We start from the raw sequence: 22,216 nt of genomic DNA on the forward strand, positions 1-22,216 counted from the left end.
GATGGTAAAATGCCACAATAGGACCATGAAGGTACATATACGCTTGGCACTTTTAAGAAGTGGTGTATTAATATCAGATCCAATAAAACTCTTTCTGGCAAATTAAGTTATTTGACCCTTTCAGACGTTTTAATGGTTTGCCAGCTATTAGTAAATATACTTTCATAAATATCCTAGCTCACTATAAACTGAAAGAACTTTTTGGAAATATATATTGTTTGCAGACACTTCAACTACATCTGTGGCTTTTTGTTATCAGTGCTATTTTGTGATCTGATCTTGGTGAACTATGTCATATAAGAACTCTTTCAGCCTGAGATTGAACAGATTTTTAATAGATGATCTATGAAAACTGTCAGCACGGTTTTAGTGAAATTGGTTTTTGCTGTCTATGCTTACAAGTGTGGTTAAAGGCTGTTAGGTTAGGAGCCCGTTCTCTACTTTTGTGAAACACAAATAGGTTTGAGAAGCTGTGTGTCATGTGATCCTTACTAGATTTCAAACAGAATGAAAAACAGATCCAGTATGTCTACAGTTTCTTTTCAAAACCACACACCTAAGCCTATTTGCCAAATCAAAATGTTCACATACTGATTCGGTGAGTGACAACGCTGTCTAGCTCATTGTTGGTAGTATCTAATTTTATTTAAAACTTACATTAAAAGCAGCAGTTTAGCTAACTGTGAGAAGGTCTAATATTTTAGATGCTGACTAGCAACTAATTAATCAGTTATTCCTGGACAAGTGTATCCTGCTACTTTGCTTAAACAAATAGAATACTACAGTCCCTACAGAAATGGAGGCTGTCAGTAATTTTTCCTGCCATGCAGACTAAATTGCTAGAAATGAAAAGTATAAGGATTGCCAAATATATATTTAAAGTTTATGTATATTTAATCTGATATCAGTGCTCAGTTTGGGACTCAGGAATTCAGATAAGAAATGCAGTATGAAAATGAGGATGCTAGGGTCACAGCTGCATGTACATGCTCTGCAGATATACAAGAGTGCTGAAAATATGCTATGCCAAAAAACAAATTATGATGTGCAAACCTTGTCAAGCTTTTCTTATGAATGCTATTGGCTCTGCAGTTTCGAAATCTCAATGTAATGTTCATGCTCACTTAGTCTAGAGGGTGTTGCAAAACCACGTATTTACAGCTGTAAGTGAAAAAACTTCCCTCAAAAATTATCAAGGGAAAAATAAGGAAAAAAAGTAAAATGGTCCTCAAATCCTTCCAGCACAAATAGTTATTCAGAATCTTACGTTGTTTTGCTGCCCAAATGTTAGATCTGAATGAAGTTAATTTTCTTAGACAAAAAGCATATTCATTTAATAAATTTATTTACTTGTTTTTTATTGCTTGTAGAAAAAAAAACACACCCCTAGGGTTTTTGTAATAATAATAACAACAACTAAAAAAAAAAAAAGACAGGAAAAGAAAGAAATTAAAATTTTCTTTTAAACTTATGTGAACTAGTGTAATGTTGTATTTACTTACCCTTGCATCTGTAACCTTGAATTCCCTCAGAATATACTGTGGCATATTGTACTCTGCCATTGGATCTACCACAAAATACTGATATCTGGCTGAGCGCTCTGCAGGCCAGTACTGGTGGCATTTTTCCTACAAAATAATGAAGCAAAATAAATTTTGTGTTACTTGAGATCACTACTGTGAACTGGTATAAAACCTTTTTCAGTCAGATAAGTGTAATATTCATGGAAAGTGCCATTAGTGACAGGAACATGAACTGTTTGTCTTGCTGTGAACATGAAGTTCCATACCTAGAATAAAAAATGATCTTCAACACCGTGAGGGATTCCCTTTGATTGATGTATATCTGATCTCATTTATACTCCTAATTTCTATTATATACCACTGACAAGAGCTATCCTTAGCCTAATTTTCAACACAGAACAGAATTTAAATCTTGAGGCCACCTTCAGTTTTCTTTCTTCTTCCTGTTGAAGCAAGTCCCCCTGGCCTCTGCATCCACTAGCCATGTCCTGAATCATGTCTTTTCCCCAGATACATGCCTGACTCAGATTTTACTTATCATATACTGGCTTTACTTTGATGTAATCCTGTCTAGATAGTAAACTGCTTTGTTCTTTCCATTACACTAAGCAGCACTTGAATGAGTTTAGGACTGTAAACTGGGTGCTGAAACTTCAAAGTTCAGTGCTATGAAAACAGATGCTGCAAACAGAAGTTTCCAACTAAAGAAATCCTCATTTTTCAATAAACAGCAGTGCTCTGTTTGTATACTTTAGAATATCAACATGCAAATTCAGTTGCTGAATCTCAGTGTCCCCCACAACAGAATACCATGTGTAGCTTGTCTATTGCGATACATCTACACATTAGAAAACCTTACACCTCGTGATCAACAATGCCACTGATATCTCAAAACAACAAACCTATATCCTCACCTTTTCCTTTAGACATTTTCATAACAATGAAATACTATAATAAAAAATCATGATGATAACCATTTTAGTAAATGAACATTACAGCAGTACTTACTCTGCCCATTTCTCGTAGCTTAGTGAGCATGACCACAATTGTAGAATTATGCTCCCAGAGCATTCTCCAGAAGTCTTCAGTCGTTTCTGCTAAAGGACCCTGTGTAGCTATATAAGCTTTTTGTTGTCTATGTTGAAAAAAAGTAAATAAATATTGTAACCAAAAAAGTGAATTGATACACATGATCTCTGTTTATAGGTAAACATTAGAGGGAATATCTATATATTATTAATAATAAGCACATTAAAATCTTATTATGATTGTTTAATCAAACTATGGCTTATTATTTTTAGAACTTTGAAAGGGGAATTACTCTGTTAATATTATGATGTATTACTTTATCATTATTATTTAAATTTTAATGCAACTCTAATAGCTCAATTTTGTGTGCTATAAAAAGCACTTAAGAAACACTTATTTGTGCTGGTTCATTTTGTAGAAATAACTGTCTAACAATCTATTAAGTTTAGGAATTATAGCATCAAGCAGTTTCTGTATTAACTGCTTTCCAACAGTCTGATGCCTCCAGCAAAAGTGAGGCAGGAAAAAAATTCAGGCATGGAGTACACTGATTTCCTGCTTAAAGCTTCTGGATCAGCAGCTTTATAGCTTTATAAGATGATGAACATTTCATGTTCTTGCTTCTTTCGATCAACAGAAACACCCCTGTGGGTGACAGTGGAGATGAAGTTTGTTTCCAATTATTAGCAGAGGCTCAGAAAATTATCTCTGGATACAGATACTCAGGTACACCTAAACTGCCTTACGGAAACTATACTGCCCCTTCTATGTGCCTTTTTCTAGCAGCTGCTTCATAGCTGAGAGCGTTTGCTGTGTGTTGTCATGAAGATGGTGATGGGCTATACAACTATTTATGTATAAAATGCTTTTGGCAGCTAGGTCTATTCTTAATTAGTGTTCCAAGATCACAGGTTATCACTTTGACACCGAGAGTATACTGCATGTTATTTCTATGTAACTTTTAAAGCAGAATAGTTGTGAAAAAATAGAGGTTCCAAATCAGGAATGTGCTTAAAATCTCAGTAACTTTCAGCATGTAAAACACATTGGAAGTTCTCAATGGCTTGAAGGTAGATAAAAATAGAATGCTTAAGACTATGTCATTTACAGAATTTTCCTGTGTTGCATGAGTGAAAATCTAAACCTTTTATTAATATGTAAAACCCCATCAAATCAAACATGGCATGCTCAGACAAGAAACGATACTAGTTTTCAATACTAATTTTTTTTATTTTCAATATAATTGCCTAAATCATTTTGTTAAATTTTAAAACAGTTCACATAAGAACACATCTATGTTAGTACCTGTATCCATCAATGAAACTGGCATTAATATAATCAGAGCCTTCTACTCCTCGGATTGGCTGCAAGCATACCCTTGTAGACTCATATGGCATAATATTGACAAGGCGATTTTTGAATTTATTACATGGAAGATTGGCACTGATGAATCTTGAAGTGTGAGCCTTAGAGCTAGCAAGACGCTGTTGAAAATAGATTAAAAGAATTAAAGCCAGGTATAACAAAAACAATTGACACTATCAGACTTGATGGTCTCTGCTCATTATCCATTAACAAATAATTTCAGTTTCAGATGCTTACTTTTCCATATTCTATTGCATTACCTAATATTTGTAAAGCTCCTTTTAACACCTTATAAAAGTTTAATGTCTGCTCCATTAATGGATATGGAGAAATTTGAGTACTAAACTGTTATACAAACACATACTTCAAGTTACTGAAACAATAAAGCACCAGCAGGATTAAACCACCCCTCTTTTGTCAGGAAACCAACTGAAGATAGAATCATATATCTGACAAAGGATTGTCTTCTTAAATTAAAATTTCAGCCTGGTGATGTCTTATATTTTGATTACTGGAAATAACTGGTGGAGGACAAAACAGCATCAAGTGTTATACCATTTGTTTTTGGATCCCAGCAACTTAAAATCCCCGTACCTTAAATTCCAGTTCCATTCCGGTGACATTCTCCCCTGTTTCTATTTGTGTCAACTTCTGGATATATGCATACAGGTTTCTGGCTGGCACTTCGGTATTTCCACACGTCACTGCTTCCAGCAGTGCATCGTGGATAAAGATGTATTGGTCCTCAGTTTGAACCATGTAATTCCTCTGTGCTCTCATTAGAGTTACGTGGCCATAAATATCTACAGTCTTTTCATGCTTTATTCTCTCTAACATGGCATCTATCACAATGAAACAGCCAGTCCTGCCGACTCCAGCACTAAAAGAAATGAACAGAGGAGGGAAAACATGAAGGACTATTTCATGCATTGTGCTTACATTTACGGCATTCAAGTTTTAAAGTTTCATAACACTGATTTGATCTGAACAATTTTCTGAATACAAACATCAGCTTTTATGAAAGAGGTTGGTGCCCTGAAATACGTAAATTCCTTTAACAGTCATTACAAGGAATTGAGAATGTGGAATGCTTTTACATGAGATCTTTGCATCTTGCAGTTTCTTGCAGGCTTGACTAAATAGAAATAACCCACATTGTAACATGTTCTAGAAATATGTGTTCTTAAAAATGGCAATTAATGGAGATGATGAATACTCTAAGAATTCAAGATTTATTTGTAGCACACTTCTAACTCATTAAACATGCTGTTGTTGCTATTCTGTACAGAAGTGAATTTATTGGCAAACAATAACATTACAGAAAATGAGTATACATATTTCTATTGTGCTTTTGAGGTAAAATTTCTATCCCTCTCCCAATTCTGTCAATGGACTCCTATTAACACAGTTTGTTCTGTCCTATGCTCTTCCACTTAGCCAGGCCATACCGTTACTCTTTGCAATGCAGAGCCATGCCTAATTAACTGTGCTAGCTGTAGGCTGGGGAAATCCCCAGATGGACACTTCAATGTCTGTCTTGCATCTCCTGGAAAATGCAAGAAAGATCTGGAATGGCTAGAACATAGACCATGATGCTCAGTCATCACATTATTTCAAAGGACAGATTATAAAAGGACTAAAATATGCTTAAAGACAAAGCCTGAAATCACAGCACTGAATTAGTGTCCAGACTGGATAAGTAATGCTTTTCAGACAGAGGCAAAGGTAGTGCTTCCTTACAAGTTCTGGCTTAAGTCAGTTGCTGGTTTTAAGCAGGAGCTGAAGCAAAGTCACATCAATTCTGCTGAGGCCAAAGAAACAACTACTTCTGTGCTCTCTGCGCAGTACAGGGTTCCTCAGGAATAAGTCTGAGCTAGAAAGTTGCCTTCCCCTCTCTGGTGGGACTTGAGGGTAGATGACATGGGTCAGCTACTGTGAATTCAGCACAGGAATAAACTTGATCATTAAATGTTCAGCTGAATCTAAGAGAATTAAACCTTTCTCAGTAACAGACCTACTTAACAGCAGTTTATTTTTATACCTGCTGTCAAAATGTGTTAAAATGTCTCAAGGATTTGTAGTCGTTCCCTTCCTGTCTTAAAGGTGTAGTCTGTTACATGCATGGGCTACCTTTAATAGCTCCTGAGGAAGATTTTATGAAATCAGGAGAGGAAAAAGATATGCAGTTCTCACCTTGATGTGATTACTGTTAGTCATACATGATCCTTCATTATACATTTGGTGTAACTGAACAGGAATGATGTAGAAGGCACATGAAGACTACAGAACACACAGGCCCAGATCCAAATATTTAACTTGTGTGATGTTTGGACATCAGCTGTACTGAATCAAGTCTTCAGATGGGTGACTGGCTTTTTGCAGCCATGTATATGACTGAACTTTATTAAGTTTTGTTTCAACTACTTGTATACATGTAGCTATATAAAGCACAAGCAAAAAATAAAATGGTGTTTTGTGTATCATTTTTATATGTGGGATCACATCATACCTGTGACAATAAACGAAAGTTTCTGGCCTTCTAAATACTTAACTGTTTTCAGTTAGTAACAAATGCAGGAAGTAGTATAGCAAGCTACAGTTTATAAACCCTGAAGACACTGACATTATCTAAGTTAAGGATATTTAAGAACACCACGATCTGCCTTTTTTTAAAATCAGAGAAACAGAAATAAAAATAATTACAACCAGGTTCTAGAGGACAACTATATAAAAAATAAAACCTCACAGTTCCTATATTTTCATGAAATATTAAATAACCTAAGTCCATCCTGAAATTGGTAGTTAAGGTAAACCTTTCTTTCTTGCATTATGCTTTAAGAATCTTTGCCAGTTACCTCAGAAGAAGTACAGAGCAGAAAGATGTTTTAGTCTTACATGAGGTAAGTTTTGTTTTTAGTATTCTACATTTATGTATTGTTAACCATGCATTCTTGCCGCCAGTTAGTCTTTCCAGAAGCAAATCTCCTTCAAACACTGAGAACTTCTGCTAACAGACCAAATGCATCAATCCCAACTTTCTTAGATGGCACTCTGACAAGAAGTAATCAATAATGTGAGCTTAAGAAAACTTACCGATCAATGATATTGATCAGTGGGAGTTGTAGAGAAAGAAAATATACAGATAAATGAAATGACAGCTATCCTAGCTAAATGGGAATTCATTTACCTTGTACAATAAAAGCTCTGCATTCCAGGAAATCTTGGTGACCTTAATGTTGGTAGTAATCACGGAGAAAAACTAAAAAAAATATTGCCTCAGTATTGCTTTTTTTTTTTTTTTTAATTGCAAATAAATCAACACAAGTAGTGCACAATTTTATGTCAGATTGGTCTCTATGAAAGCTTTAAACCATTCCTTAAATGACACCTGTTTGCACTTAGTTTTTATCAGCCTAACAAGAACTGGCCAAGTGAGAAATAAGAAGGTTTGACAGTGCCGATGTTCTCAGTAGTTTAGAATATGGTTCTCTTTCCTATCATGCATTAATGAATTAATGTTCCAGCACGATGTTTATAACTGGATATGCCATTTTTGAGATCAAACACTAAAAGGTTCACTGGTACCTACAGACCACAACCGCAAAATTCTGACCCAGTTAAAAGCTTGCACTTTCAGCTGGAATGAGCAGTTTTCATTTCTTCTCTTCACATCTTGTATTATCATTTATATGTTTATTCTTCCCCAGAGCAAATGCAAAGAGGAATAGACATTAATATACTGTACCACAGAACATATTTGCTAGTTTATAGGCTTATGCAGAGGTTGTGAAGATCATGACACCAGACCAAACCACATTTATATGCATGAATGTTTTTATGATAAGAATGGAGGGGGTGACACTCTACATTTGAGGCATTGGGCTTCACTGGGCTCCTGACGCACTCCTCTCTGAATCATTTTAACCAGCAAGATATTTTTCTATCTTAAGGTGTTCAAGATATTCCATCTCCACCTATTATAAATGAGCCACGTGTCCACCAGACTACCCTTGTTAGTTTCCATGAAAACTGGTACCAATGCTATGAATATTTTAATTTTCTTCCTCTTCACATGCACATACCTTCTAACTCCAAACTCCAATCGCTTCCTATCAAGAGCAAGAAACTATTCTATCTTTATCCTGTTTCTCCTTCTGTTCTGCTACCACACAGACTTCTTAAAATGGTACTGATAAGATTACTGTGAAGCCATGCAGTTTGAATCCTCACAAATAAGCCACTGGAACATGAAATAAAAATTAATTCCTATGTACTTTCTACTAGTGATGATAATTCAGCTAAGGAGAGTAATTTTACAAATTAATTCTACACTTAGTTATTGCTTTTCTTGCCCTTTTGGTTTGCATCTTTTGGTGTCAAACTTAGAATTTTAGATTACTCTATCATTTAAACTAGTGATATTATGTTTACAAGCTGAAAACTTAAGCAATCTATTAAATAAGCATGCCTGCTAGAAAACTGTTATTGCTGCAAATATTACCATTTATTCTATTACAACATCTGTTTTCAATTTCTAAAAATCTGACTGACTCAGTCCCATGAGCTGAAACATGTTCAATGTCCTGTGAAGCAATACAGCTGCAATTCACAAAAAGAAAAATTAAGAGGCATAAGGGGGACATTCAACATTAAAATCACTGTATGGATGTGTTAAAGGTTGGCTTTTGTGATTAATTTGTAGCTGTTTAAGTGATGATCCTTTACTGATACTTCAGTGATTTGGCAAAGGAAGGGAGTGTAATTGCCAGTAATCACAGGTCATTTAATTGGAAGCAAAGACAGTAAAATATGGACCAAAAATCATTTAGGATGTTTCTGACTTGTATCAGGGGAAATTTTTATTTAATATTATAGTTTCAGATTGAATGAAGCTTGCATTTAGGAACTGAAAGTACGTAAAATTTCTTGTGATATGGGAAACATATAAAAATGTCTGGATTTTATTGAGGAACTTCGTATGATTAATTAGATTCCAATCCCACATAAATTCTGTAGTAGCTCTGCCAAGGGCAATATTTAGATTATTTTCTTCTTTTCCAGTTAGCAAATTAGAACACAGTTGAAAATCACCCCTCTGTCCAGGAAGCAGAAAAAAAGCCCCTTATGAAACCATTGAAGATTATTTTGAAGTGATACATCTGACTGAAACAGCATAAAGAACTTGTGCAAAGAGGTAAATTTAAATTTTGTTTTAGAAAAGAAACTGGGCTGCTTCAAGAATTCTGTTACTGGCTTACAAGAGACCTTTGAGAATTGATGTGCAACTGCACAATAACTTTCTTTTCTTCTCACTGTGTTTATGGTCAGATACCAGCAACCAAATTTGGTATGCGATACATTTTTAGGTGTAATCCTTCACCAAACAAAAGACTTTAGGCATTGCATTTTCTTCATCTCTGTGCTATGCATGGAGGCAACTATATTTGTCACTGAAGTCATATAAAGCTTCTTAAAAAGAACAAGACAAGAAAAAAATCAGAAAATGAGAAGAATTCACTACAAATAGATAAAGCTCACTCTAAAGTGAGTTTTCCTGTGACACCTCCCCAGAGTTTTCACAGATAGGGGACAAAAGTATAGGAAGCTTACAAATCAAAAGTCAGCTTTAGAACTTTCTTCCTTTACTGAGCTTTATTGAAAGGAAATTCTTCATATTCCATCTGCACATTCTCAGGATTCTACCCTTACCATAAATTCTTCAAACATAGCTGCCCCAGATTTAAGTCAATTTTTTTGTAATATGCAATTGTAGAAGTGTAACTACTTATCTAATCCTCAGTTCAGCTCTGGAGAGATCAAGCACATGAAGCTGTTTTAACAGATTGTATCATGAACACAAAAAAACCCTCTCAAATATTGAAACGTATAGAATCAAAACTCCAGTAAATATATCTAAAATATCCCATGGACAGGGAATAATTGTTTACTAAAATACAAGCTGAGTTTTCCATGCAGAATAAAAATGTAGCACTAGTATCGCTCAATAAAACAAATCAAAAATGTTTTAAGGGACACTTCTAACAAGGACATTCCACGACAGCAGTTCAGTTCCTCTCACCACTTTAAATTCAGGTCTGCCCTAAGCAAGAACTTTATAGAAATGCAGAAGGACTCGTATATATCTTAAAAGCAATACAAGAATGTAATTGGGGAAGTGCATAATGTAAAAAGCAACTCCACTAACTGACAGCTCACAAGTACTACAAATAATTTACTTGTAAGCAGTGGAGAAAGATGTACCATATTGCACTGTGAAAATAAAAGATACATAAGTAGTTTATTAAAGTAATGGAGTGAAGGAAAAACAACATCAAACCACAAATATTACATCCACAGGTAACTTCTCAGCACACTTTTAAAAAATGTGACAGTCATTTACATAAAGTTACATTTTTGCACTGCAATTACATATAGAAGATTTCTGTAGATCTAATTGAAGGATTTTGTGTGATACCTTTATTCATTCTCATACCGATTCATTCATGCACTCCCCTGTGAATCCACTATTTACCGAAGGATTCAGTAAATTTTCCTTTGAATTTTGAAGTCATTCTGCATGCCAAAATACTGCCCTTGCATTTGCTTCTATGACAAGCCATGTGGCCCACCTCAAGAATGGTAAAGAAATTCTAAGGTTGAAAAGAGGATGATGATGTATGAAGGAGAGGTTAATCAAACTAGGTATCTCAGCCTGAAGTAAACAACACTTAAGAGAAAGGGATATATGAAAGAAGGGCACAAACCAATGAGTTATGTGGAAGAGGTGAAAAGGCGATGACTATTAACTTTTTGCTTGTAACACAAGAAACAGGATCATGAAATGAAATGATGAGACAGAATTTAAAACAAACAGGAAGTAGCTTTTAATGTAGTATGTAATTAAATTGTGAAACTTGTTGCTAAATACCATGGATGCAAAAAAATAAATTCATGGAGGAAAGAGTCTATTAAGGGTTATTAACCAAAAAGTTACAGACACAACTTCTCCTACAGAAAGACTTTTATTAGACTTTGCTGGAATTTGGATAGGCAGTCTAAGAAAATAATATTCTGGACATGTCCTGGAGGAGGAGCTTGCATACGCTGTCTAAAATTGGTCTCATGGTCCCACATACTTAAAACACAAGCATTCCACTTCCCTGTCTGCTAATCAGATCATCTAGACCTCTTCCTTTCAATCAACACTTCTGCCTTGGGGTACCTGACACCTTTAGGAACTATGCCATCGAAAAGGACTATTTTGGATCCTTGCTTTTTCTTCCTTAAAAGGGACAGAAGTACTTCTGCCTTCTTCTTTCCTGAAATCATGAATTGTTGGTGGAAAAAAAAGACCTCTTAGTATTCTGCTTGTGAGATGGAATATAGCAGAAATTGCACAATATGACAACTGAAAAGTTTTTTGACCCTACCACTTCTTTGTGTTATCTTGGTTTCCCTTCAGAGTTGATTGTTGATTTTATATAGCAATACATACTGTCCATAATCCCGCTTTTCACAGATTTTTATATATACACCTCACTGAGAATCACTTATCACCTGATTTCTTCAATTACTCAGGTATATAAAGAAAATAAATTAGAATAAACTGTACTGTTTTATCTGTGCACAAAGACTTACTGTGATTTTTTATTTCAAAATCAATCCAGTTCTCAGATATCCTCCTTATTTTTATACTTTTCTATACACAATGTTACATATTCAGTGTACTGCATTCTGTAATTAGTATCAAATAGTAACTATCCTAAAAGTATCTTCTTTGAGAGATTTGTTGAATTTCAGTGTATATTTTACATCCTTTGTAGTGTACAATGCATTCGCAAAGCATTCTTGTCATTATGCATTCTACTCAAGAAAGAAAGAAAGAAAGAAAGAAAGAAAGAAAGAAAGAGAGAAAGAAAAAAAGAAAGAAAGAAGAAAGAAAGAAAGAAAAGAAAGAAAGAAAGAAAAGAAAATAAAGATGTAAAAGCTACTGAAACAGAGTTTAGTGAAATAGTTTAGGAAAAGACTGTATTTCAAGGTTAATTTAAAAAAACCTCACAACTTTCTGTGACTTGCTACCTTCAATTAAAGACTGATCTATGCATGAACAGTTGTAGTAAATACGGAAAATAATACTTCTGGGTAATTTATGAGAGGAAGTACACTGCAATCTTGTCATCAATAAATAAAAGTTAAGATTACAGCACAACAAAGAAGCCAATAAGCAAAAATTATGCTGTTTGCTCGTAACAGCTACTCCTTGCTTTCTTTATATTTCATCCTGTTTTGCATTCTCAGAGTGGAACGTTTTGAATTGTTTTGTACTTTTGCATATTTCTGTGCTTTGATTACATTTTCATGTGGAAAATGTAGAAGAGCTATTACCCTATCTGTGTGGGACATAGAAAGGTGAACTGATCCTATCTGAAAATGAATTAAAGAAGTCAGGAAGAAATGTGTTCTGCAGTACTGGATAACAGGATGACCTTGAACGTACTTGCTGAACACTAAGATGCTTCCTAGTTTCAGACTCCTTCCTGACACCTTCCTGATTCTAGGTGTTTGTATACCTATTGTGGTCAACAACTGTTTCTTTTTCTTAACACTGACTGCACTCAGGATCCCTGTTTTTAAAGTTGGAACACTAACATTTTCCATTTATTACATTTATGTTTTAGACTGACAGAACAGTGGTGAGGTCCCAGATTGTCATCTGCAGACAGTATTGAATCTGGCAAGTACAAAGCAAAGAAGAAGATGTAGTACCAGGTCTCCTCAGTCTGCACTGGCATTATTATTTTTTTCAGCACCAATCACAGTTCAAAGCCCTAAATGAACTAGGCTCTAACTGTCTAAAAATTCCTTTTCTTCTCTTTTTTTCCTACTTTGTAAAGTTGGAAATAACCAAAAAGTAGTCCTCAGGCTTGAAGCTGACAGGAGTTTAGTAGCAGACTTATTCTTTTGGATCTCCATATCAAGATGCCTTTTCCTTTTCCATGGATAACTGACATATATTCATTCAGATGATGAGAAAAACGTGATCTTGCCATCTTAGATTTGGTTTGAACTGAAATGGTTGCAATACAGTAATAATGCAGTGAGATGTTACACAGCAGAAAACAGAGAAGAAAAAAAATATGAGGCTTCCCTGAGAAGCTCCTATCAAGGCTCATGCTAGGCCTCTGTTTTCTTAGACCAAGTGGTGAAATGAATAAATACATTTTTCAATATCTCTGACAATACTCCACCGACAGCTGAAGAGCTTGGTTACTGGTACTACGTCTGATGTTTCCTTTCTTTAATATAATATATAATATAAAATAATATAATAAGTCTTTATACCAGCTTGAGTTCTCTGTAACTCAGTAGAAAATCAGTTAGTGAGAAGTTAATAAAACTGACCATTTTACATTTCTTAATTTGTCATTTAGAGGTTGGACACTGGTGTCTCTTTTTTGCAGGATTTTGAACTTATGACCAAATACTGTGGACAAGTTATAATGAAAATCTTAGTCAGATCTTAGTTAAATTTAGGTAGAAATTTCAAAGTAGCTGTAAAATGAACTTGGGTAGTATTACAGTAATTTTTCAACAATTAATTTTCAACAATTTGTAAAATTCAGGAGGGAAAAAAAAAAAAAAAAAAGGGCACCACACCAGCAGTCATTGACAAATAAGTGATGAGACCCTGAAGTCTATAAAAGCATGAAAAATGAAGATTAATATTCAGGGCAGAACACTGAATGAAAAGCATCCACAAAAAGGTAACAGGACTATTTTTAAAGCTCCTTTTTACTTCTAGAAACTAAATAGGCTTTGATGTTGATTACTTTAGATAAAAATACAGCTTGTTTGAAGATAGCCAAATACGCTGGGTAGCCAAGTTGATGCAATGTGTTCCAGTGTACTGTGTGTCCATGGATATTCCGGAATTTACTGTAGGTACAGCTGGGAAATCTCAGAGATACCCCTTTCCAGAATTCAGCTATTGGGTTACAAAAATATTTTCACATTTCCTGCAGATGGCTGGATTCTTTTCTTCACTCATAATTTTAATTCAGAATTCATTATGGACAGCTGCTGGCTCTGATAGAACCTAATTGCTCTTTTACTAGACTCAGCTGCAAGCAGTCAGATTTCCTTTTCCTTTATAGAGTATATTATATATAAACATGGGCGGGGAGAAAAATAACCAATTAACTAAATACATATGGATAAAATGACTCACTAAGAGCACTGATCAAATAATGTATCAAACTACAGCTTAGGTCAAAGGAAATTACAGGCCTTGTAGGACATGATAATATATATATGGAAATAATTATCAGTGCTAATATATTTGTAATTTGAGATAACACATGGAAAAGGCACAGCTTCTGTTAAAAAAAATCTTCCTGAAAATTATTACATTTTAATAAGAGGCAGGTTATTTCACTCAGTGAAAAGTCATCAGTCTCCAGGAGATCTCTTCAACCGAAACCATTTGTCGGCCGAATCCAAGTCAAGTCTCAGTATGTTCCCTGAACGATTTAGAAAGAAAACATGGCGTAATTCTGGAAATATTTTTGCTGCCTTACCTTTATTAAAAAAATAATAAAAATAATAAGACTGGGGAATAGTTAGTTGCAAAGGCTACAAAAAAAGGGTACGTCATGAACGAGGGAGCAGAGATGGCCAGCAAAAAGACTAAGGATGTGAAGATTTCCTGCCACGTCCCTCCACAGGACAAGTACTGAAGCAGGTTAGGATTTTGCTGCCCTCGTTTTCTATGATGGATGAAGACAAGGGGAAGTTGTAGACATGTAAAATAAGAAACAGCATTAAAGAATATTCTTTTTTCTCCCTTTATCTAAAGATATTTAGTGAAATGAAGAGACACATCTCCAAAATAACAGTAAATTGATACCTTCTAACACAATATCTGAAACTACTTGTCAGAAAATAATACTTAGACAAGGAAAAAAGTCAAAGATAAGGCTGTTTGGTTTTGTTCTTTAAAATGTGTGTACAATCCTGAATATGAACAATAAAGTATCCACCAGCTTCTCCAGCTAGTTAAAGGAATAACGGGGGGAAATAATTGAAGTCCTTATGAAACAGGGCTAAACTAGTCATAACTGCTTGCTGCTGGCAAGGAAACTTTACCGAAATATTCTTGACATTGGTGTTTTATGCTTTCCCCTGAAAGTTTTGACATCTGCCATTGTCAGAGACAGGATACCAGGCTAGACAGACCACTATGTTCTTTTACAGATTTCTGACTTCTACCAAAACCAAAATCTTGCGTTGTACAGTCATGGCAGTTTTTTAGGATTTCAAAAGATAATCCAGCCCTGAGTCACAGCAGTGGGGGTGTAATCTCCCGAACCACAGGCTCAGTGCCAACCCTAGATGGCTCTATACACAGGCCTAATTTAATCAAAAGACCACAAATAGCTATTTTCCATTATTTGAAACTGCATGAAGAAATACTGCCATTATTTTTTATTTGTATGCTTTTTAATTTTAATAATTCCAGTTAAGTTCCAGTGAGTTTTATGCTTATAAAGAATGGCAGCAGACACTGTCCACACAGCAGTTTCAGTTCAGATTTTAGGAAAGGCTGGTTTGCTGTGTATAGCTGTTTTCTAACTTAAGATGAAACTTGAAAGTGGATCAGCATCAGTTTGGTGGTATTTGACACCACATGGAGGACTTCTAGATAATGTAGCATAGTATTTTCCTATAAAGACTAAAAATACCAAGGCAACTTAGTCAATCTTTAAAGATCCTGCACACTGTCACATTAAGTACTGTATGGTAATCTTTATAATGTTCATAATTCCAGGTTTTCACATGTGAGCATCTAAATTTAAGGAAACAAATTAGAGACCTAGGCTAATAAGAACCAGACTCCACTTAAGTTAAAGAGTGATCAGTTGGAGAAGGTATCTTTGCAATCAAGATGACCCTAACTAATGACACTCAAATTTGAAACAGAGAAAAAAAAATGTTCAGCATTACACTTCCATCACTGGCTGTGTCAGCATACAGATGGAGACTCTGCTTTTTGTCCGTATAATTGCATGAGCATAGCACAGCAATTAGGTGAAAAATCTTACCAGCCAGGGTCTTCAACTGATGAAGCTTTTGGAATCTAAATTTTCACAGCCTTGAAAGATTTTATGGTGAGAATATGAAGGTGAGTCCTGACATGTCTCTCAGTGATGACACTTATTACACAAGTGATTTTATATATATATATATATATATATATATATATATATATATATATATGTATATACACATACACACACACATATATATTTAAATACATATTTATAAATATAATAAAGTCTTGCTGTATTGATGACTTGTCAATCAGTGTGCTGGTGAGAAATCAGTCTTTGTTTCTGCCAGGTAGCATTTATCAAGCTTTCTCCTAGACTTTTTCTCATTTTCCACTAGATTCTACAATTCCAACTACATGAAGACAGAACCACTCAAAAATATCTAAATTAGGAGTTTCACTTCTTTAAACAGAGATCAAGCTCCTAAGGTATCAAAAATCTGCATGCCTTGGTGTACTTTATGTAAGGAACATGTAGAAATGAAATAAGTCTCAACAAGAATGTTATGTGTAGAAATGAAATGCCGCCCAGTCAGTTACTCTGACTGCACGGTCAGAGTAATTGACACAATCAGTACAAATGGAATTCAATGGAAAACATGGAAACATGGACATTTACTCATTGCTGTGTTCTTATATTAAGATGAACTAAACATCCTAAAGCAAGGTCATCAAGTATGCATTAATTTAAGAAGAGAATCTAACAACAACAACCTTATCTGTCCCCTTTGGTTTTTTATTTGTGAAAAAAGAGAAATTTTGAGAAAAAAAAAGTTGTCTTAATGAGCTATATGGTGACCTACAACCTGGATAGGAAAGAATGTTCAGTGTTTTTGTATATGGATAATGTATAATACTGTCTCATATATAGTAGCAACCCAATAGCTGTTGGATAAAGAAATGTAGGTAAAGCAGAGGAAGTTCAGAATATTTCTGATATTAAAATACTTGTCATACTAAAATGCCTTTACTATCTTTTCCTCTTCAGAGCTTTCAGCTGTCCAGGGAAGTTAGATAGATCCTGAGTTTTTCTCAGGGTAGGGAGAGGAAGGAATGAGGGAGCTTTAAGTATTTTTCAATCTTCTTTGTGAGATTTCTCAATATGTACTGGGGTTATTGTTTTTCCCCGCATGAAAAAGCATAGACAGTCATCTGCAACTTACTGCCAGGATTAGAAAATGAGTACTTGTGAGGCATATGGCAAAAGTGGTAGGGAGATTCAAAAGATATGTAGGGGAAGTAAAACAATAGATTGGAAAACCACTGCCATATATATATAATGTATGTATGTATGTTTTTAAAATTTTATTTTTATTCTGAAACATTGAATAAAAATTATGTAAGTATTCTACTTTAAGAAATAGAAGATAACACTGCGTTCTGTTATTTTTTGAAAATTAGCTTGTTTTTACTGTACTAATGGGTTATGTTAGTATACTTAGACATGGTTTTACTTAAACCAGTCACATTCTTCCAAACATCCCAGTTTTTCTGTTTGCAATAGCAGCATTAGCAGTACCTGCCAAAACTGTTCACAAAATATCTTGAAGATATGCCCCTTGGTGATGGTATTAAAAAGAGAGATTTGAACATATGGGATTGCACTTACATGTTAAGCTTTTATGTAGTGTTACTGAACTAACTACTAAAGTTTCTGTGATGTTTTGAAAACAGTGGAAAAAAAACATCCTCCAGTGCTATTTTATTGTGATCTGATTAGCACCTGTTTGCCTGCACTAATCCAACTTCAAACAAAAATGTATGCTTTCCCCACTATCATTAGACCACACATTACAGCCCCACAGATGCAGAATCCTAGGGTTTAAGCCTGCATACTCTCATTAAAGAAACCTTTTTTTTTCTACATCAGCTCTGCAAATTAGGGCAAGTCATGCAGAGATACTGGTTGGATTGTGATAGTACTCAAGTTCTGTGCAAGGGTACTGAAAGAATACGGATTTAAAATACAACAGTCTGTAAATGAAAAAGCATCTACCTGCATGAAGTATTTCAATGAACACAGAAAAGTCTTCACACAAGGTATTCTAAACAAGCCAAGTCAAGATTTGAACAGACATCACAAAAAGTATCTACAAACAGGATGGGATTGTTACATTTCTTTTGTGTTATTCTTTTTTTATTTTTGCATCCACCTTTCCCTTTGATTCAGCCGCTTTCCTCCATCAAATCTCACACTGAAAAGACTGATACTCCTGTCTTTGGGAGAATGTAACTTAAGCAAGGATCACGGAACATGGCAGTTTATGACAAATATGTTCCTAAATTTAACTATATCCTGGTGGATATAGACAGAAAAATATAGATTTTTTGTCCTGGAAAAAGAGTGCGATGGCATTATGAATTTATATTTTTACAACTACACTGTTTTCATACAGGTAATCCTACCAGAATATCGGGTTACATACATTAAAAAAAAAAAAAAAAAATCTGCATTTAGTTTTGGTCTTGACGTTCCCTTTAATGCTTCACAATCCTTTCAGCAATGATCCATGTTTTCATCTTAAAATTACATAGCATTAATTATACTTAACTTCCTTTTCAGATTAAAAATCTGCCAACTTTTCTGCACAAGTAAGAGCTTTGACTAGTAAAATGTATGTATGACATTTCTCAACACGTTTTTAACTTCTATATTAGATTGAAATTCAATACTGCACAGGCAACAAAACTTAATAATCAAAAGTAGATGTGTAAATCACATGCAAAGATGTCTGTTGTATGGACATTAGTAACAAATAATTACTAATATTATCATAAATTCTGAACAAATAATTACGTATTTTTCTTTGGTTTCATCAAACAAAATTTGTTATAAAGTCTTATACTTGCATTTGTTTGACATGCATTTATCAGAATGGTAGTTTTGAATGGTAATACTTACATCACAGTTAATTTCACCAGTTAAGACTATGCATATTTTTTCTGGTCACTATTACATGAATAGAATGCATTCAAATATTTACAGGGTGAGTTATTCAGCTGTCATGTGTTTTCACCTCACACTTTTTCCCACTAAGCACACTGTACGTTATTAAAATAATTATTCACACATTCAACACGATTTCCTAGGAACAGAATATTAAACTAGGTTATCAGCTACTGAGGCTTTGATACAAACTGCTCTGGGGCCACACTCACGAACTGAATCTCTAACCACCTTGATTCTCTATAGGATATATAGCCATATCCCAAAACTACCAAGCAAACTGGAAAAAACTGAATCTCTTAACATGAAGTGGACTGAAAGATAACTGTTGGTCACTATTAAGGCAAATGTGGAGAATGCAGTAAGGAAAAGCTTGGGCTAAACCTACAATGTCTATTTATAAATACAGAATAAATTAGGGCGTTGCTCTCTAAGGATCAAAACGCAGATAGCTGGTTCTTCTCTCAGGCAGGCTCCTGTTGTTTTTACAGGGTGTTTACTGGAATCAAAAGTGAAAATGAGATAACTTTTGAGCAGTAAGAAACTCTGAGCTAAATCCACAGAAATATAGACAAACAGCTTCTCCCTGTACTTTTTTGCCCAGTAGCTTTGCTTTTCATTTTTTTATGGGTTAAAAGCTTTGCAGAAAAAAAATGCTTCTTCCACAGCTTTTTCATATCTACTCTTTCTTTTTACCAAACAAATTTTGCAAAATTAGTCCTTCTTGTATATTTAACTTCTATAACATGACATTATTTTAATTTCCTGAGCTCTGACAGGTTGTTAGGTACTGGAAGAAACATAAAAGAAAGCACCAGTGCTATCTCAGATGTCTTACACTGCCCATTATGAATCCCATGTTCCCACTGGGGAGTAAACTCACATTATCCCTTCAGTGGGATATCATGGGAAAGCACTGCCTACCACAGGCAAAGGATACCGGGTATGGTCTTGTATCATACTGTTTTGTTCTAGTGGAGAAAGTTTGAAGTACTTTTAATATCTAAATGATGGCAGTACATAAGCTTTAACAAAGAGACTTAGGGAGTCCTGAACACAACATGGGAGACAGAGATAGATAAGATACAGAAGAAGGAAAAAAGGACTTTTTAAAAAGGTTGCAGAGGCAGACTAGGAGCCAGCAAAGAAAGAAAGGAAAGCAAGAAGTTTTTCAAGGGCAGATAAAATATCTCCATGGAAAAGGATGACTACCAGAAGACAGTGGAAGATGATGCAAGACAAAAGCTGGCAGAAGAATGCTACCATTGGATGGCAATCTTTCTTCACAGAACATACTAAGACATGTAAGAACATATTTTGTACTGAAATGGTTCAGCAGTATAGTAAAAAACAGTGAAAGGAGTTTGAGAAAATAGTGGAGTTGAAGGACAGAAATTGAATATAATTAGCAGCCCACAGAATAAAGGGTAGCCCAGACACTGGAGAGAAAAATACTGGAAAAAATGAAATGACTGAGGATGAGAAGGAAAGGAGAGAGTGGAATGGAGGAATTTAGAAAGTGAGCAACAGAGAAGAGACGAAAGAAAAATCTGAAAGCAGGTTGTAAGATAAAATAGATAAATAGAAAACTTGCTTACTTTTCTAGTTCAAAAATAAAATGGTTTGGGTGTGGTTTTTTTCTCTCCTGAGCTTGAAATGACACATTTAGGCATGTCCAGTACTTTCATTTCAAACTAAATGTGGAAGTTTTTCATGCTGCTGAATGGAAGATATATCTTTTAGCCTAAAAAAATTGTGCTGATTTTCTGTCATTGTTCCTCTTTGGATTTTTTTACTAATTCAGTAATGTCAAATTCAAAATAATAAGCCAATGCAAATCTCAAAATATAATGTTGCTACAATACGCCTGAAAAGAGACATCCACATTAACATTACTGCTGTAACAAAGACTTTAGCAACTTATTCTTGTTGATCTATCACTTAGATAGCACACTAACACTGATGAGTTAATGAGTACACTCAAACTTTGGGCTGTCCACAACACTTCCTGCTACATGCTCAGCCACATAAAATTTTTAAATACATAGACATAAATCTGTAAATTTCGACGAAATCTGGGTTCATTACTTGTTATGCTTATATACAAATTTTTGGGAGTGGGATTTAAAAGGTTTGTTAAAATAATAGAATATGTAGAAGCCCACATTGTAGAAAACAGTTCATATGAAATGCCTAAAATCTTAATGTCTTCAGAAGCTACACCTAAGGCAAAGAGCTTCAACACATTTACCACCAGGGTATGCATATTGTAGAGTATTGATAAATAAGAAATTGGGAAAAACAGCCCCTAAGCAGGCAGCAAATCATACTACGCAACCTGATCACCACTTTCACTGAAATTTGCACGTGTAACCAATGACAATAATAACCTTGCATTTCATCAATACCACTGAGTGACAATAAACTCTGTATTTTATTTCATCTTTTCCAATGACTTGCTGCATGACTCTTAATAACTGGTTTAATTCATCTATTTTTGCACTGAGAGAATTTAGGTAATTGTACTAACTTAACAGCCTTCCCAGAGTGGGAGGATTCATTTCTTCTATTAGTTTTGGTTTTGATTTAGAGCATAGCATCTTTACTGCTGAGCATCTTTGGAGGGACGCTTTTTATGGATCAAGCTGTCAAAATTATAGCTGAGGCAATCCACACTTCCAGCCAATATTCAAAATATTTTAAGATCCTGTAAACACAGGTACAAAAAGATTTTGCTTCTTTCAGGAAATACTCATCAAACTATATAAACAGATTTGTCTTATTTTTTATATTTATTCCACATTCCTAACCCTGGCATTTCAATAAGCAGTAAATATCTATCTTCCATACTCTTCGGTCTTTCTAAACAGGTTGTGCTTTTCAACATTGAAGTCCTGCTTATTTTGTTTTCCTGTTGACTTTATTTTCCTGTCTTATTTACAAGAGGCTCTTTTAATCACTTTGAAAATGTTCAAATAACCATCATCTATGGCTGCCTTATTAATATGTAAGAAGCCAGAACTAGAGGTAGTTGGTACGCTGTAATCCTTGTAATTCCTATTCCCCAGTTTTTGGATGACAAACAGACTGGTTTTCAAATGTGCAGACCATTTTAAGCTTCAGTGAACAAGGTGTAGTAGCTCTCAGCCTTACTAATTGAAGGTATCCCAAAATGAAGTTCACAAAAATTTGTGACCTTAGGAATTCACTCTGAAAGGGGCAGGACAGTAAACTACGTAAGCT

General features: G+C 34.7%; 1 protein-coding gene across 20 annotated transcripts in view; it reads right to left on the reverse strand.

The window, feature by feature from the left end:
* The window catches only part of PTPRD (protein tyrosine phosphatase receptor type D), a 467,311-nt gene that overhangs the window by 14,329 nt on the left and 430,766 nt on the right, over positions 1 to 22,216 (reverse strand). For all 20 annotated transcript variants that reach the window (XM_080372008.1, XM_080372009.1, XM_080372005.1 and 17 more), the window contains 4 exons: positions 4,512 to 4,797; positions 3,858 to 4,036; positions 2,532 to 2,658; positions 1,503 to 1,628 (listed from right to left, as the gene is read on the reverse strand). In XM_080372008.1, the coding sequence (XP_080228134.1) occupies positions 1,503 to 1,628; positions 2,532 to 2,658; positions 3,858 to 4,036; positions 4,512 to 4,797 (718 nt within the window). The remainder of the gene's footprint in view (positions 1 to 1,502; positions 1,629 to 2,531; positions 2,659 to 3,857; positions 4,037 to 4,511; positions 4,798 to 22,216) is intronic.

The sequence above is a fragment of the Falco punctatus genome, assembly GCF_963210335.1.
Source record: "Falco punctatus genome assembly, chromosome: Z".
Classification (NCBI taxonomy): domain Eukaryota; kingdom Metazoa; phylum Chordata; class Aves; order Falconiformes; family Falconidae; genus Falco; species Falco punctatus.